At 42.3% G+C, this 17,303-nt stretch overlaps 1 protein-coding gene across 1 annotated transcript in view; it reads left to right on the top strand.

The window, feature by feature from the left end:
* SORCS3 (sortilin related VPS10 domain containing receptor 3) overlaps positions 1 to 17,303 on the top strand; it is a 326,383-nt gene that overhangs the window by 286,335 nt on the left and 22,745 nt on the right. Inside the window, exons 15-18 of the mRNA XM_050899047.1 lie at positions 3,139 to 3,256; positions 4,784 to 4,917; positions 9,152 to 9,265; positions 10,741 to 10,912. Of these exons, the coding sequence (XP_050755004.1) occupies positions 3,139 to 3,256; positions 4,784 to 4,917; positions 9,152 to 9,265; positions 10,741 to 10,912 (538 nt within the window). The remainder of the gene's footprint in view (positions 1 to 3,138; positions 3,257 to 4,783; positions 4,918 to 9,151; positions 9,266 to 10,740; positions 10,913 to 17,303) is intronic.

Here is a 17,303-nt window from a genome sequence, read left to right as displayed (position 1 = left end):
GTTTGCTTACTCTCATAGAAGTTTCAAATGCACAACACAGTCGTCTTGTAATGTAACCTTCATCATGTTGGCTGGTCAATCAAAAAGTGCTGTAGGTGTCTGGGTTGCATTTATTATTGGTGAGCAGTGCTCACAGGGTGCGGTTGCTTGCTAGCTCGTCTGCATATGAGCAGATCTTATCTCTGAAGGCTGCACCGCAGTGGTTGATCAGCCGTAAGAACCTTTTTATTGGGGCGGGAGGGGGGAAGTTACTACTTTAGGAATCGGGTGACCCAGAACCATCTCTGCAGCACAGAGGAAAACATCCCTCTCTGTTCACACTCCTCTAATTACATTTAGTGTAGTATTGTTTCCATCTAAATTATAGCAATTATATACAAAGATCTTCTTTGAAATCATTTAATTAAAGAGTAGCTAATGCTCTTGTGCTTTTGGAATGATAATATATTGCCTTCCACTTAGGAAACTTTGTTTTTTCCATGAATTATCATCATCATGGAAGAATTTCCGTGGCAGAGGTTTTTTTTAGCTTATTTTAATAGATTTAAAAAGCAAGTGGTTCTGGCAATTTTTGTAAAGCACAAAGAAGCCTTTTGCTCTGTTGCTGAACAGTTAGCTAAGGGTCAATCAACAACATTTTCCTTGAGATGCACTGGCTGCTGAAGTGTTGGATTTCTCCAGCCCTGTTATCTTCTGGGTTCAGGCAAGTGTTTGTGTTTGATTATGTTCTCCCCTCCTCTTGCTATGTTTTCTGTGTAATAAACATCCAGGTCAATCCTGAACTGATATAATTCTGCTGGACTAAATGATTTCTGCCTGCTGAGTTGCTGCTTTGCAGGAATGACATTTCAGTCATGCATCACATCCAGGACAAACAAGATTCATGGGAGAGCTGCCCAGCTGTGCCATAGTATACCGTGACCAGACGTGTACTCTGTAAGAGTATGTGCTGAAAGTAGTTGTGGCATAAGAGCTGGTGGGATTTACCCAGTGCCAAGGGAAAGTAGGGAGGGGAACTGGAGTTAGAACTCCTACTTGAGTACAGTTTCAGAGGCCTTCTGCATCCCCCCTCTGTGCTATTTCCCATTCCTCCCTTCTCCCTCCTTCTCCCAACAAGTGCCCTGGCACCCCATATTGCTGTGATTTCCATGGGTTGATCTTGGTCCAGGATGTGCCTTCTGTGCTGAGGAACAGGAATTGCAGTTTCTTCTGTAGCTTTGCCTGAATGCGGTGGTGTTTCCTATCACTAATACCCCACAATTTGGACTACACTAAGAAATGTTCTGAAGAGCTAGCAACAATTTACCTAATAAATCCATTCCACCACACAAGTCCTTTTCACGCCTACTCATGTCTAACCTATGTACGCATTTGTCACAGGTTCTTCTTGTATCCTCTCCTCTTCTTGTCAGCTTCGTGGAGCTTGCCTCTATGAGGCAGAACTTGGATACAGAAAGGTGTCCACATCAAACCCACAACTCAACCCCCCTTTCTCTCCCTGATACCCATGAGCTGAGACAGGTCTAAATGGGAGAACATGACTGATTCCTGGATGGTCTCTGTTTCACGAAAAACAGCACAATGCAGAGGATTTTGGTGCAGGCTACAGTGTACGGGAGGAGTAGTTTGGGCAGTGAGGGGAGAGCAAAGCCAACGACCCTGTGTGATTACAGTGTAAATTAAGATGAACTAGAGTAAAGAATGGCAGCACACTGGGGACACAGTAGGATCTAGATTGCAGTCAGTGCTTGGCAACTCAATAGAAGTTTTCTCTTTTGTTTCTCTTTTGCTTTCATAGGGAAATTTGTAAATTGTCTGTCTCTCTCCCTCTTTCTTTTTTAGTCTGGCATAATTAAAACAACAAAAACTTTAATCTCATAAGTGGCTTGGGTAAAAATGTAGGTTAGTGAAAGATTTGGTATAATGAAAAAAACATTCTTTCTCTGCCCTCTAAATCTTGCAATAAGGGTGATACAATGACATTTCATGAGTGTCAGAAAAGATCTGGGTTTCAGTGCATACTGAATTTTTAAAATCTGGAACTTGTATTTTAGATGAGGTTTTAGGTTCTTTTATGTATTCGAGATAGCCAAGAAGTTGGTGTGTTATAATGACAAATCAACTTGATCGTTGTCGGGTTTTTGTTGTTTATGTGTACTGAGATGTTCCCCCTGCCAATAAGAAGCGGTAATTTTGTTCATGGCTTTTAAAGTCTGGTCACCTGTCCTAATCTCCTATTACACACCTCTTTGGAAATCCAGCTGCAGTTGATTGAAAAGCTGCTCCTTACTGAGAAAATCACAGCTGGCCAAGGGAATAGGAAGCTGTTACTTGATCGAAAACTGAGCACCCTGCAGCACTCATGCAATGTTTCTGGATGGATGGAGTCTTTTGTCTGGGTACCTGGTGGTATTTATTAATTGAACCATGTTTTTGCTATGATTTTTGCTTTCTTTGATGAAGGTGTGAGCTCCAACCATGGAGTGTGATCAGTGACTGCTGATAATGAGTGACCTACTCAAAAGAATTAAGAAAAAACTCTACTGATAACTTACACTGGTGATCATTTATAATTCCACTCCTACTAGCTGCAGTCAGCATTCACCACGTGGAAGGGACACTGCCATCTTTGCAGGACGCTTGCCTACAGTCCGTATCCCAAATATGTTATTTCAGGTGTTTCTTTTACAATTCATTACGTAGTAAGTTTGTGCAACACAAAAGTTCAGCACTAAAGAAACTGAATCAGCTAAGAAAGGCTTGATTTTGGGACAACCAAACCCGTGTATTCATCAGAATAGCTCCCTTGACATTAGACACATTACTTTCTAGTCTGGTTGTTTATTTTTCTTGAGTGATACCTCGCTGCCTGTATTAGACTCGGGGCCAATTGGGCTAAGCACTAGAGGCACGGAAGACCTTCCAACACAGGCTGTACAAGGAGTCAGGAAACATCAATCCTAGGATGTTATAGAACAGGAAAATGCTATTCATGACTGAATATTCATAGTCAATATTCATGACTCCGAGACTGTGTATTGGTTTCTGCAGCTGAGAAATTAATGAGAAATTATTTGCTTAATGGAAACATATCTCTGGCTGACTCTGGTTCTTTCTTTTTTTCTCTCCCATGCTCAGAGTTTTTGGGCACTTCAGCCTCCGTTCTGAATGGCAGCTGGTCAAGGTGGACTACAAGTCTATCTTCAGCCGAAGGTGTAACAAAGATGACTACCAAACCTGGCATCTCCACAATCAGGTATTCCCACTGTGTAGGGAGGGGATGATGAGTGTTCCTTTTCCCATACTCTGTGTTGCCAGGTGGGAATGTACTTGTTCTTTTCAGCCGAGCATATGGATTTTTTTGCATCCATGAAGTCACAGTTCTAACCTGTTGATGCTTTACTTCCCCTGAAGCATATGCATGAATAAACACAGGGCCAGTCTTCTCCGGGCAAGTTAGGGAGATTGTTAACTTCTCTTTGTATGAAAATATTCCATTGCACCAGCTGGATCTTTTTGCCCTCAGTGCTCAGGGCAAAGTAAAACCTCACCTTGTGATTGAATTGTAGGAGTCATTGAACTCTTTGTAGCTCTGTCAGTGACTCATGAAAATAATTTTCTTTCACTTTACCTCTATTTTCCCTACTCAAAAATGAAAATAAAAACATTTATTCATCCTGCAGGTCCTGCAGGTGTCTGTAAAACTCTGGGGAGCCCTTGAATAAAAGACACCAGAGAAGACCAAATTATTTCATTCTATTCAAGGATACATGCTTTACTTTTCATACACTGGCTTATTTTCATGCTGGATATATTTAGGTCCTGAAGCCACTAGAACTGAGAGAGCTCAATTCCCTCTGAAGATTACTTATGGGTTACTGGCCACCAGTATGATGTCCCACTCCCTGCAGGGCAATGTAACTAGAGCCAGAACTATTGGCACTGTGATATTCCTGAATGAAATCCATGAATTAGAAATGAGCATTAATTTGACAAGGATGTATCAGATAACTGAAGTCATAGAATTGAATAAATGAAAATAATTTAAATGAAAAAAAAGAGAAGACGTGTGTAACCAGGCAGAGAAGAAGTATTTCAATTAGGTGTTGTCTTTTTTTCTTACTTCTGTGCAGACAAATTATTTCTGCATCACAGAAAATTCTGTTTATAGCAACTCACCTAAATGTCAAATGTTTCTTTTAGATTAGCTACTCCCAGTAGTGCTCTTGGAAACCTTTGTGTTTAAAAAGCCCAGTATAACACACCATCAAAATTATTTGAGGTCTATAACAAAGCGAGGTCTATCAAGGAAAGAGGAGGGGAGCCAGGAGTCCTGGGTTCCACACCTAGATTTTGTCCCTGCCCTGGGTTTCAGGCTTGGGCACTTCTTCCTGTAGTAGATTTCATCTGACATATGGAAGAAGCCCTGGAGTACATCCACATTGTCTTTTCAGGATAATTCGTAGGACTAGATACATTGGTGGTTGCCTTCTGAAATATGGCATAAGTGGCTGCCATGGCTTGGGCACCCAGGTATTTTGGGCACATTGTCATTAGCATCCCAACTCAATGCTGAACACACTGCGCTCATGGGTCCTCCCAAAGCGGCTTTTGAGTTTGCAAAGCCCTAAAAGGGAGCTAGACTCTTAGCTCCCAACTCTCCCAGTGGTAATTGCTTGCTTTCATTGCTTTTTGTGTCTTTTGACAAAATGGTCCATTTAGGGCCCAGCTGCCACTACAACTTTCTGTTTTTCTTTCTCCTCTTGTTCCTTGGCTGCTGAAGGGGGAGCCTTGTGTCATGGGAGAGAGGAAGATCTATAAAAAACGCAAGCCTGGAGCCCAGTGTTCCCTAGGTCGGGACTATTCCCAAACTGTGGTATCTGAACCATGTGTCTGTGGTCAAGGGGACTTTGAGTGGTGAGTATGTGGCTCTGGGGACTTTTGCAGGGACTGTTCTTGTGGCATTGGCAGTGGCTGAGCTACTGCCCAGACAGAAAACCTTGCAGAGAAACTGGGTCTCATGCAGCTTCGTGGCTGTGATCGTACCATATAGCATAGATGTGATCTCCATACCTGTTGTGTGAGGGAGGTGTCCCCTTCATCTGCAGGAGAGATTTGTTAATCTCCATGAGAAATCCAAGCCTGGAATTCAAAAGCAGAAAATTGCAAGTACTGATTGTCTTTTTTTTGTCCATCATTCTAGAAGAGTGACAGCCAGGACTCTTCTCTGGTCCAAAGCATGTATACAGGAGAAAGAGGGAATTTCCCTGTCCTCACTTCTAAGGTCATTGAATACCTAGGGAGCAAGCTAGCAAAACATACACATTTTTATCATTATTTTTTTGAATTCCTGGGAACCATTTGTTGCTTTTTAGCAATGTTTTATTGAGAAATTTCTGAAAGAGCCTCTGCGACATGACTGTACAGCCCACCCTTGTCAGATGTAGCTACTTGTTTTGCATAAATATTGGTGTTTCTAACTTAATGGGGCCATAATTTCCAAACTGCTTTAAGGTCACTTTGAAAGCAGCTTAAAAGTAAAACAGGGAAAAAATGAACCACTGCTTGATATTGCTTGACAATCAGGGATAGGAGATGGGAGAATGCATAACGGTCAAGATTTCTGCACAAGGAATTCCTACAGGGAACCTGTGATAGGCAATATTTCAAAGATTTAAGACTGTCAATAGCTGCGATGTTTGAGCTTAAATGATCAGAATGTAGTTTAAATGGAGTTCAAAATACCCTGAAAGCAGATCAGCTGAGAAAACATTTTCATTTTTATAGTAGGTTATCAGGATTGGTGTCTGATTCGGTATTGGTGTGATTCCTGAAAACTTCACTTACCCTCGAATCCTTCCTGAAGAGGTGTGAGGCATGAGATCTGCACACTTATTTGGACTTAGGCCAGCTGAGACTCACAGTTCTTTTTAGAACATGGACACACTGAAATGCAGCAAAAATGAATAAAAAAATACAGACCAAAGTGTTTTCTTGAGTATCGGAGTAGTTTGGCTCTAAGAGAGGTTCAAGGATGTAGAGCAGAGATTTTCATCTTATCTGGATGGATGTTTAATTTGTTCCTAATGCCAGAATTACATCTGAGACTCCTTAGCTTGACTCAGGAGATCTTTCCCCTTTGTTCTCTTCATGGGAACTTTGCAGGATGAACAAACTGTCTTGTGCTGCGGTATCTGCCCTTGGCATTGGCATATGCCTCTGAGCTGAACCAAGCACCAATCTCCAGAGATGCTTATGAATTTGCTCTTTTTTTTATTTTTGGTCTTTGTGCCTCACCAGCTTTCTATTTTCACAGTGCAGCTTGTCTTTTCTAAGCTGTAAGTGGAAAACTGTGGTAGCTAAATTGGCCTTAAGTGCTGTTCTGCCTTGAAAAGGGTCTGCATCAGAATGCACCTTTTCAATCGATGTATTCCTTGCATGCATTCAGTATCATTTTTGCTTAACTTTCCCACTAACATGAGAGAATATTGCTGTTAACCTTGTCAGTCCCGCAGAAGAAATGCAGCTAGAGGACAGCAAGCTGGCTTTTGTTTCAGACTCTGCGCTGCCAACAGAATTGTTAACTGGCTTCCAATTGCAAAATTGTTATAGCTGGTGATAGAGAATCAGAAGAACCAGCTTCAGTTTAAGGGTGAGTTTTGATGCTGGTCTGCAGGGCTGACTGGAAGAAGGTGTGGGGCAATCAGCTTGAAGAAAATACTAGCGGTGCTGGAAATGGGGCACAAAGCTTGATTATCTCAAAAGTGATTCTTCGGAGAGTGGACTCATCTGCTCTGACTTGTGACTTCTAAAGGATGAGACAGTTATTTAGTCAGTGGCAAGATACAGGTTATTCTAGAATATGCTTCATCTGCCTTCTTTTGGATGTCAGTATGAGAAGGGGAGGTGCTGAGAAGCACCTTTCTCTCCGCTGACTAGAAGAAGGCTCTAGGCAGGGAGCTCACGGAGGTATGTCCCCACTGTAGGTATCTACAGTTGGAAAGACAGCTCCTACTCTTTCACTTGATGCTTTTGAAAAGGAAAGATGTCCACTCAGCCTTTTCTGGCTGGGTTCGCAATTGCCAGTTGTTCTTGGAAGCACTGACTGGCCTGTCCCTTGTGTGTGAACTGAGCAGGTCCTGTGGAGTGTCAGGGAAAGGAGGAGGGTCAGCAGCTGGGGTTGTGTGAGTACGCTGACCAGCAGGTCCCGACAGACAGGCCCTCTGCTTCCCCACTAAGTAGGTTTGGAGGCTGGTTCTGGTCACAGAGCATCCCATGCTACTAGGTGTGATGACGCCTGCCTTCAAGAGCTGTGCAGACAGGACAAATGACTGCAGGAGCCCTACAGCACAAGCTGTGAGGGCTGTGCTCCCTCCCATTTGGTCACAGCGCCCTTGCCCCTGTCTGCCTCATGTTGCAGTGCTATCTGTTTCCTGCTGTTAGATATAAGGCTGATCTGAATTTCAGGGGCATAAATCATGATCCAGGGCCCCAGTTCAACAAATCCTCATGAGTCAAGATCAGGGGTGACTCCTGCCAGCCCTCGCAGTCATTTCCAAAAGCAAACCCTGGCCTTTTTCTGACAGAGAGAATGGCAGAAGGAACTCAGAAGTGTTATTAAAGTGCTCGCTGATCTTTCTTTTCCCTCCTCCTGCTTTTTTATTTACTCTGTCAAGATAGCTTTTCTGAGAAAGACAGCGCAGCAGCTGGACTTGATTATTTCCTTAACTTATGCAAACCCTGGGGCTTATGAGAAGGAAGGTGGGCAGCATGTGAGGTTTTAATATACATTTACCAGAAGTTAATGAACAAGCACAGAACCTTGAGGGCATACAGCAATGTTGTCTGTAATTTTATTAAATATTTATGCAGCTCTTTTCTTCTTTGGGGCAAAGTACAGCTCCTCCTGAATATTTTTAATTACCAAGTCACTGCCAGGCATTTTTGACTGTGCAGGTCGAACCCACTGAGAATGATTAAATTGAACATTGAGAGAAAGAGCATTAGGGAAACTCCGAACCTTTTAAAGTAGCTTGCAGAATTTTTGCCCTCCAGAGAAGGAACAGTAGCAGCCTGGGTCGCTGGGGACACAGCACAATTTTGTCTCACCAAAGCTCTACCTAGAGACTTTGTGTTGGCAATTCATACTCTGAATAGGGAAAGGATAAAACTCAGAGTGTCCTAAAGGACACAGAGAGCTTTCAAGGCAGTGGCTTCTGTAGCGTCTGTGTTTCCACAGAGGTTTAATTTGTTGGTATTTGTTAACCTGCTTCAGGCAAAAATCCAGAATCTCTTTTTATTTGCCCCTTGAATCCAGCCTGCCAATAAAGGCTATGCATAGAAACCTGACCCAGAGCCTATTAAAACTTATGGAAAGCTTTGGATTAATCCTATTGCTTCATCATTATATTGGCATGTGAAGGCAGCTGTAAAAAGAAGTCATGGATGTCGTCGTGTACACTTCCACTCTTTGGTGGTCCAAGGAAGCATCAATACCCTGGATTACCTTCCCCATGTGACACAATAACATGTAATCCTTAGACTACCAAGTTGGCTGTGTTGTTTTAGTTTAGTGTTGGAAAAACATCAGCTGTATTTTTCTTTCAGGCCAGTCATAGCTCAGTCAAAGAGCAGGGAGGCCATTAACATATGTAAATATACATACCTTGGCTAGTTGTTCAGGAAGTGCTCCTAGTGTTTTATATTCCTGACTGCTTCATTGGGAAAAAGTGGCATTAGATCTTGGAATTAGTCCGGTTTGTTCTGAAAGCAAAGACTGCAAAAAGCAAGCAAATCTAAAGAACCCAACAAGTGAAATTATTAGAGAATAATAGGAAAAGAAATTAACAATACAATTTTCTTTCTGAATCTCTGCCCATGTTTTGTAACCAAATGAAACACAAGTCCCCCAGTGCTCTGCAAGGTTGGTACTTCTGGTGTTGTCAGGTATCACATACCTTCTGTGAACTGTGTTCCTGCCTCTCAAACTAATCAAGTACTTTGTCTCTGGATGAGCCCAATCCATGATGTCGTGCCATCCAGCAGAGAGCCACCAACGCACACATGCTTTGGGGAACAAAAACGTCACCTAAAAGTCTGAGCTAAATCTAGTGAACAGGTACAGTGATGCACTCATGACTTGTTTCTGTAGTGACTATGGGTATGAGAGGCACAGCCACAACCAGTGTGTCCCGGCCTTCTGGTTCAGCCCGTCCTCCCTGTCCAAGGATTGCAGCATTGGTCAGAGCTACTTGAACAGCACTGGGTAAGTGAACCTTGCAATTTCTCTTGTTTTGGTGACTTGCAGTAGACAAGAGAACCTGGATGGTTCTTTTTTCTCTGCATCCCATCTGGCTCTTTTCCAGTCTTATTCGTGAGGTAATGTTTGCAGCAGTGTCTGTATGGAACATTGCCTCATTCCTCAGAGACAGGGAGAAGCACATTAACATAAGTGACATGTAGATATTGTATTGCTATCAAGTGATGTATGATCCCTGGAGCCTAGACTTGGAGCTCCCCTTTGCTGCAAAATTAAAACACGAATCAAGAAGGTCTGCCTGAGAGACAGCTGAACATTTAAAAGGACAGGTTTGAGGTATTTCACATCGTTTTTCATTGAACCTGTTCCTATCTTACAGCTCCTATTTATAACAGCTTCTGGGAAGGCTCAAATGAGCAATTTTTAGCCTCTTTTTTTTTTTTCCTCTGCCATTTTCACTTTGTGTATACAATGCTTTGTGATTTCAGACAAGCTACATGTGCTGGTTTCTCTTGGTTTTACCCAGAACAGATGGCAAGTGTTGGTTTATTATGGTAGTATCGCTTTGCAAATGCTATTCTATCATGCGGGGGATTCTCTGAAACTCTGGTTGCACTGCCTGGTGCAAAATTGTGATGTTCCTTGTCAGGCAGTACAGGCCCTGAAGACTTTGCAGGGCTGCTTCTGAGTCATGGGTCCTGCATGCTCGATTGTTATGACAGGGTTGTTCATGGCTGGTTAATGTGGGTGGCCGAACAAATTGAGGCTGCTGGGAGTCTGGAGTCACTTAACTTCAGAGACCTCCTTTCAGCTGAAAGGTTGCTATAAATGTGGGATGTAATTACAGGAGCCCTGGCCAGTATGACTGCTTGTAGCCTTCTTGACAGAGAGCAAGAAGAAAATAGTTGGGGTCTGTGTTTTCTTAACCAGTCCTGCATTTTTACTATGAAGTTACTAGAAAGGGTTAATCCTCCTCAACAACACTGGGAATAGCCAAGTGTCTTGCTATTAGCTAACCTCTTCCAAGAAGAGCCAAGAGAAAAACCCATTCCTTGAATCATTTTAAAATTGGACTGGACAAAGCTCTTGGCAGCTCGTTCCAAGTGCCTTCTAGCAGACCAGAGGCAGAAAAAATGTAATAAAAAGCATAATTAAAAAGCTGGGATGCAGGGTGCAATCCTGCAGGCATGAGGAGTTGGAGGAGTTCTCTCCCTTTTAGCAGTGCTGAGTAATTTACCTCCACAATGTGTGTCTGTTCTCAGTGATGCTGCTGAGAATCTCTGGAGAAGGTTGGATTGTGATTTGTTTGGCTTTCTCCAATTTGATAAAGCATTAGGTTTCTTTGATTCTTCCTTTCAGTGAGGGAATCATGCAGGCAGTTAGCCTTTGAAAAAAATGCATGCATTAATATGGAGAAACAAAACAAAGAAACTTTTCCACCCACTGCCTGAGCCCAATCTCCTTTTGTTACTGTTCCCCAGGTACCGAAGAATTGTGTCTAACAACTGCACAGATGGCTTGCGAGAGAAGTACATGGCCAAGATGGAGAAATGCCCTGGAAAAGCACCTCGGGGGCTGCACATCCTCACTACTGATGGAAAGTTGGTCACGGAGCAGGGACATAATGCCACCTTCATCATCCTTATGGAAGAGGTGTGTTAGTGGTCTCAGCAAACCTTTCACTGTGTGGCAGGACTCGCATTCTTTTCCTTCACCTGTCAGGCTGCTGAGAGGAAAATAGCAATCAGGTGGGGTCATGAAATGATGAACACTCCTGAGATTTAGGAGAATTAATGAAAGAGGGCTATATGTGAAACATACAAACAAATCATATGGGGTCAAGCCAAAGGAGTATTTGGCTGGTTATCTTGTCTATCAGTGATGATGAAGCCAATGCTGAAGAAAGATAGATCTGGTCAAAAATATATTTCCCCACTAGCTTCTTGCTGCCTCCAGTGAACTGCAGTTAATGGAGTTTGTGAGGCAGAAATAGTGTCTCTACGCTTAATAGTTCTGTTTCTGGGATGAAAAACTTTAGCTGAAGCTTTTCTGGGGAAGGTTAAGAACAGTGGGGAACATTTTCAGACTCATGGGGAGCAGTGAGGGATGTTATTGTTTTGCAGTAGGAATTGAGCCTCCTCAAACCACCTCTGAGCTCCCCAGCCCATATCTAATTTATTTATTTATTGATACAATGCCCTCAGTAGCCAGCAGTAGTATAAGTGATACCAGGCCATGCTGGTGCCTGAAGCATCAAAATATTGAGGCACTTCTGGTGACCTCTCTGAGTCAGGTACCCCTCTGTTTGGCAAACATGTATGGTGCAGCCTGTGTCACCAAGGCTTGTGGCTCAGTGGAGGGCTGGATAGCTAAGGAAGGCACTTTGTATGTATTCAGGCTGACAGGAGAGTTTTTCAAATGATCTTATGCCTCTTCTGGTCTGGGATTTGATTTGGTGTTTAGGGATATATGTGACTACACCACAAAAAGCCCTGATGTGTTTGCAGCTGCTACATTCCCCTGCTGGCTTCTGACTGCCCATGGAAGGTGTTATTGGAGGTCCAACAGTGATTTTCCTACAATGGATTGTGTTACATCTGTTTTCTGGTTAAACAGAAGGGTCAACTCTCAACCTCACTTCTAACATCCTTGGGTGTCTCAGGAGGGGCAACCATGGAGTGAGGTGGTGTTGGAGAACCACAAGTACATTTTGTCATCTACTCTGTCCTGTGTACTTCATTTTGGGACAGTATCTGGAGACAGCTGGGAGCTGGACATGTTATGGTCACGAACACAAGAATAACGACACCAGGACAGACTAGATGCCTATCTCCTAAGTATCCTGCTCTGACAACAAGCAGCATTAGGTCTCTGGGGAAATCATTAGAAACAATGCAAACCTAGTGTCCCTTCCCCTCCCAGTCCCAGGAGTAGCCTCCATTGGCAACTTAGACCTTCAAGAATACAAGCATACAAGAAGCTGTTGTAAATCTGAGCATACTGCCATGGAGAAGTTTTTTCTCATGATACCTTGTTATTTCTTTTTAAACACACACACACACACTTCTATTAATTTAAATTCTTATACAGTAACTGAATGTTTCATTGGGTCCACGCTAATCTGACAGGGCCTCTTTACATACTTCCTCAGAGGTTCATGCATGCTCTGCTTTTATACAAAGTGGATTTCTTGTCTACCTGGCTGATTCTTTTATATTCTGCAGACTTAACATGGTAAGATGATTTGTATAGGCACTGTGAGTGGGAGTTCAGAAAAGAACAGATATAATCTAAAAATTAGGAATCTAGTAGTAATTTATTAAGGAACTCAAGCGGAACTGCTGCATACAAAGAATGATAAACAGTTGGGGAATAAGGCAGCAGTCAAAGTAGCTGAAGAGTGGAGTCTTTACAAGGCTTTAGAGATTGAAGAGGCAGCTGAATAAACATGTGAGGACGTTCACTCTATGTCCTTTGTTGCAAAATAAGGATAGTTAGAAAAACATTTCATTGAAACAATTTTTTTCTAAGGGAAGAGGATTTTCAAGAACATGTCTTTGTGGGTGAACAGCTTATTCCACAGAGAGCTGTGTGTTGAGTTTGTTTCTTAAAAGAATAGACATTTTAAGAGGAAAAAAAAAAAGAACACTGAGATTTTGGGCAAAACTATTCCAGTCTTTCAGTGTGAACCTGAGACAAATGAATTGTCATCAAAGTATTCCTTGTTAGCTGGAAGAAATAATTTCTATAGAAGTCTTAATTATTACATACCTTGCTGTCATACAGATTCACTCCTGCCTCCCTCCACCTTCTCTGGTCAGTCTGTTTTCTAGTGGGTTGTTTTGCACCTATGTCTACACTCACTTTCTGAGCCAAACAGCAATCTGACAAGCCCTCCTATGGATACATGTGTGGTCTCCATTCAGCCTTCCTAGTGTTTCAGACTAACCCTGATCCGCAACTTTGTGATTAGCCATCAGTTCCTTTCTACCTTCTAAGTACACACCCTCAATATATTGGTGTGACTGACCTTTATGCTGTCCACTGGTAAATGAAGACTTTATCGTAGTTCATTGGAAACTAAATTTCTCAGGATTTATAGATTTAGCTTTAGTAGTATTGTTCACAGTGGTAATTCAGAATACATGTGTGGCAATGACAATGGACAAAGAAATGCAGAATGACTGATGACTTTACTATGTTTTTAGAAATATGGGGCTGGACTGTGATTTGGACTGTGTATACATGCAAGGGAACATGAGGAGATAAGAACCTTTTTTTTACCTTTTTTTAATCCAAATTTGAGTTTGAGCACAAAGAAATAATAGACTGCCAAATTGCTGTTGTATGGAGTTGTGTTCTTGATCAGATCTGTGAATTTGTTTTTGCACCTGATCATTTCTGTGCATCCCCAGCTCCCCTCTGAAGGGTACATAAACTCCCCTCAGGCCTAAATGGTTGTTTATCTGGCAGCTCCAGTTGCTGAACTGTTCTGTTCCCTTGTCTTCTGTTTATGACATCTCACAGCTTCCCTCTTTCAGTAATTACAAGGTGATGGCAAGGCTTTGTAACAGGGTTGCAATTGCAAGTGAGCTCAGAATGCAAGCACTGACTATTCAAAGAACAAGTCTGAACAAGTATTGGAGCTCTGCACATCTGTTAGAAGATTGCTAAACTGTTTATAGAAAGAGATAACTGCATCCATGTCATATTTTTATGCAAACAATTTGAGAGCTTCATTAGAAGAACCAAAATACATTGTGTATATACACTCTACTCCTCCCCGCCCCAAGCACATGTTGGATGAAATATAGCCCTCCTGAAATCAGTGGGAGTTTAGCTCTTAACTTCAGAAGGCCAAAATTTCAACCACTGTTCTGTCTCTACAGTTTTTGTCACTTTGCTAGTGTGGCTTCCAGGCAGGAAAACTTTCCCAGGCTAGTCTTGATGGGGAAGGGCTGTTCCATGGCAATACTCCTCTCCACCCATTCCACTACCCTTTACATGCTCACTGATTTTGGTATGCAGAGCTCCAATCTTTGTAACAGCCCCTAGCTCATTCCCTTTTGGTAGTTTATGGGGCTTAAGGCAATAAAATGTGCCTTTTGAATATATATGGAGAACAATGATTTTTTTTCCATTTGAAATGCCTCCACTTCATTTCTGTTTTAATTTATATTCATAAACTCCAGAATATCTGACATCATGTGTGGGGCTAGCACACTTGTTTTAGTATTTAATATACTGGATACAGAGGTATAGAAAGGAGAAAGAAAACATGATTAATGTGATGAGCAGGCTTTGCATTGAAGACCCAACTCTCATAAATGGGTGGAAAGATCATCTGCTACTGTTTAGTCACAAAAAATCTGTTCCTGCTTCTCCACTTCAAATCTTCTCATTTCAGATAGAATCATATTGGAGAAGCAAGGAGGAAATAGAAAAGAGAATTGTAAGGCATGAGAGAGGAGCTTGCCGTGCAAGAGATTTCAGCCTGAGGTCACCAGTGATGAATCCAGCCCAGATCAAATTTTTATCCTCTGTTCAGTGTCTTCCATATGAGATGAACTTGTGGTCTTAGTACATTCCCTTGAGAAGTGGTTTTGAAAGGTTTAACAAGCTGTGGGAGCCTTTCTAGCAAATAACTGAATATCCCAAGAGTGTAATTTTGCCCCTGCTAGAGAATTTTTTAGTGTGACTTAAAAAACTCTCTGTCAAAAGGATGTTATTGGCTACTCAATATTATAGATAGGTTTTAGTGTCGCTACTGCTCTAGTCCTCTATGTTTTCTTTTTGGTTTATGCTGTATTTTTAATGTCCTAGTAGGACAGAGGTGAAAATGGTGCCCTGGTCAAGCCAGTAGACAAAACTCCCCTGGCTCCTGTGGAATGGTAATGATGGAGCAAGGAAGGAGAGAGATCGAACATATATAACCAAATATCCATACTTCAAAGACTATATATAATAACCCTGATTATATGGGTGTGTACCTGAAGACTCCAAGTATACACTCAAGGCAAATTCACATCTGAAAAACACCCTTCCTACACACTGATTTGTTAGTGCAGGCATAGCCTATGAGGAAGATAAAGTCTGTGGGGCATGCTGTGGTCCTGATTATCTACACAGGGGACCTGCTTCAGTGTAGTCTGGCTTCTTGTCTGTGCTCCCAGGTTTCCATCCAAAGAACAAGATCAGGTGCACTTTCAGGACTGGGACCAGTAGCAGAACACAGCATCCTGCCTGTGTCAGTACCACACTTGCCGCTTACACAGGCTGATGGCAACTGCCAGTAAGACAGCAGCTCCTGTGCGTTTGGAGTCAGTGGGAAGCAATAACTGGGACCCCTTGCCTTTCATGTATGTTTCTGTCTCTGCAGGAGCCTTTGTTGTGCACCTTTGGTCTCAGTTGCTGATCATTTGGGTTAGAACAGCCTGTGAGCTACTTCATCCTGATTTAAGGACCTTTCCATGATCCAGCCAATATTCTGTCTTTATCCTGACTGTCCTGGGATGATAAGGAGTCATGATCCAAAATGTATCTGTGCTATCTATGAATGTGTTTGGACCATATGAAAAATCGCTTACGGATGTGAGGTTCATAGTCAGAATTTAGGCTGCAAGCCATGTGTTTTGCTGCACACAGGTAAACTTGAAAACTACTGCTCGGAGGAAAGCTGGTGCTGTCAACTCTAAAACTTTTAGGAACTGTCACAGGTGTGGTTGTCCCAAGCAACCTTTTCCCTTTGTCTGCTCTGCAGTTTTTCTAGGAAGTCATGGTTTGTTTTGTGCAATACCTGGCCCAGAGGCTTTAGTGAAATCTGTGAGTTCAGCGGTCTTTTTCAGTGAGCCTAGTGGATGTAGGACCCTGCAGGATTTGAGCTGGCTGTGAAGGGGATTGGAGGTACATCAGAACTGGCTGTGTTGCATGGTTACATGGTTGCTTCCCTCCCTTAGATCAGTATGTACTGGAACTGTACATTAGCTTTGATCCTGACCCTGTGCATTTACAGCTATAATGGGGTTTATGAGGTGGCCATGAAATATTTCTGAATTTCCTATTTAACAAACAAACAAACAAACAGTTAAATTTAGGAGCAGGGATTTTTTGAAAAGTTGTTTGGTTTTTTTTTTACTTTGGAGTCTCACTCTTATCCTCAATATATCTAGGGATTGGTTCCAGTTTTGGGCTAGGAGCATCTCCAAAAGGTAGTGGTATCTTCTTCACCCGTAGTGAATACAGTGGAGACCTTTCACGAAAGGAAATGACTTGGGCCAACACATCTTATATATATGCAGAAAACTACAGAGATTTAATCTGAGGTGTAGCTTTATTTCAGTTTAGTGAAATCACTGCAGTGGGCTTTAGCTCTGTTTAAATTAGCCTTGTTTTGTGTTACTTTTAGTCAGCTGGGGACAAGTATAAAGTAAGGCTCCAAGAAACTGAAATAACAGACACTTCTACAGTTCAACTACAGCAGTTTAAAGCATGATTTAAATTAAAGCAGTGCAGCTGCTGCCTCTAGACAATACCTGCAATGCTGGAATCTCTTGTCTGTTGTTCCCTCCTTCATTTAGCAGCTGTCATTGACAGTAATCCTAGAAGGGATTTTCTCATCATCTGCTTCGTTCTGCTGTGTATCCAGGCCCTATCTCTGTGTTGACTGACATTAGGCAAAAACTGTCAGTGCTCGGTGTGGGACTCAACCTGTATAAATTCAGCCATCCTGAAGTTACATGTCTAGCTGAAACTAGTCATCTAGACTCTCTATCATCAGGGTACAGGGATGGATATTTGCAGGAGATGATTCATGTCACCTGTCTCAGTTATGTTAGGATGGGATGTGTTGCTGTCTTGCTGTCTGTCTTTCTTTCACTGACTATACAGGAAGCCTGGAAAACTAGCTTAGACTAGACTTAGTCTAGTGACACACATCTCAGTGACTAGGTTCTGTTTCTTTGGAATGTATTGGAGAGCCACTTCAACCATTGTCCTGTCTCCAGAGTGTTCCCGATGCTCCCGCATGCACGTGGGAATTGCTTTC

Source organism: Gymnogyps californianus, chromosome 6, assembly GCF_018139145.2.
Source record: "Gymnogyps californianus isolate 813 chromosome 6, ASM1813914v2, whole genome shotgun sequence".
NCBI lineage: Eukaryota > Metazoa > Chordata > Aves > Accipitriformes > Cathartidae > Gymnogyps > Gymnogyps californianus.
Note: the sequence above shows the minus strand (reverse complement) of the source record. Positions and strands in the feature narration are given on the sequence as shown.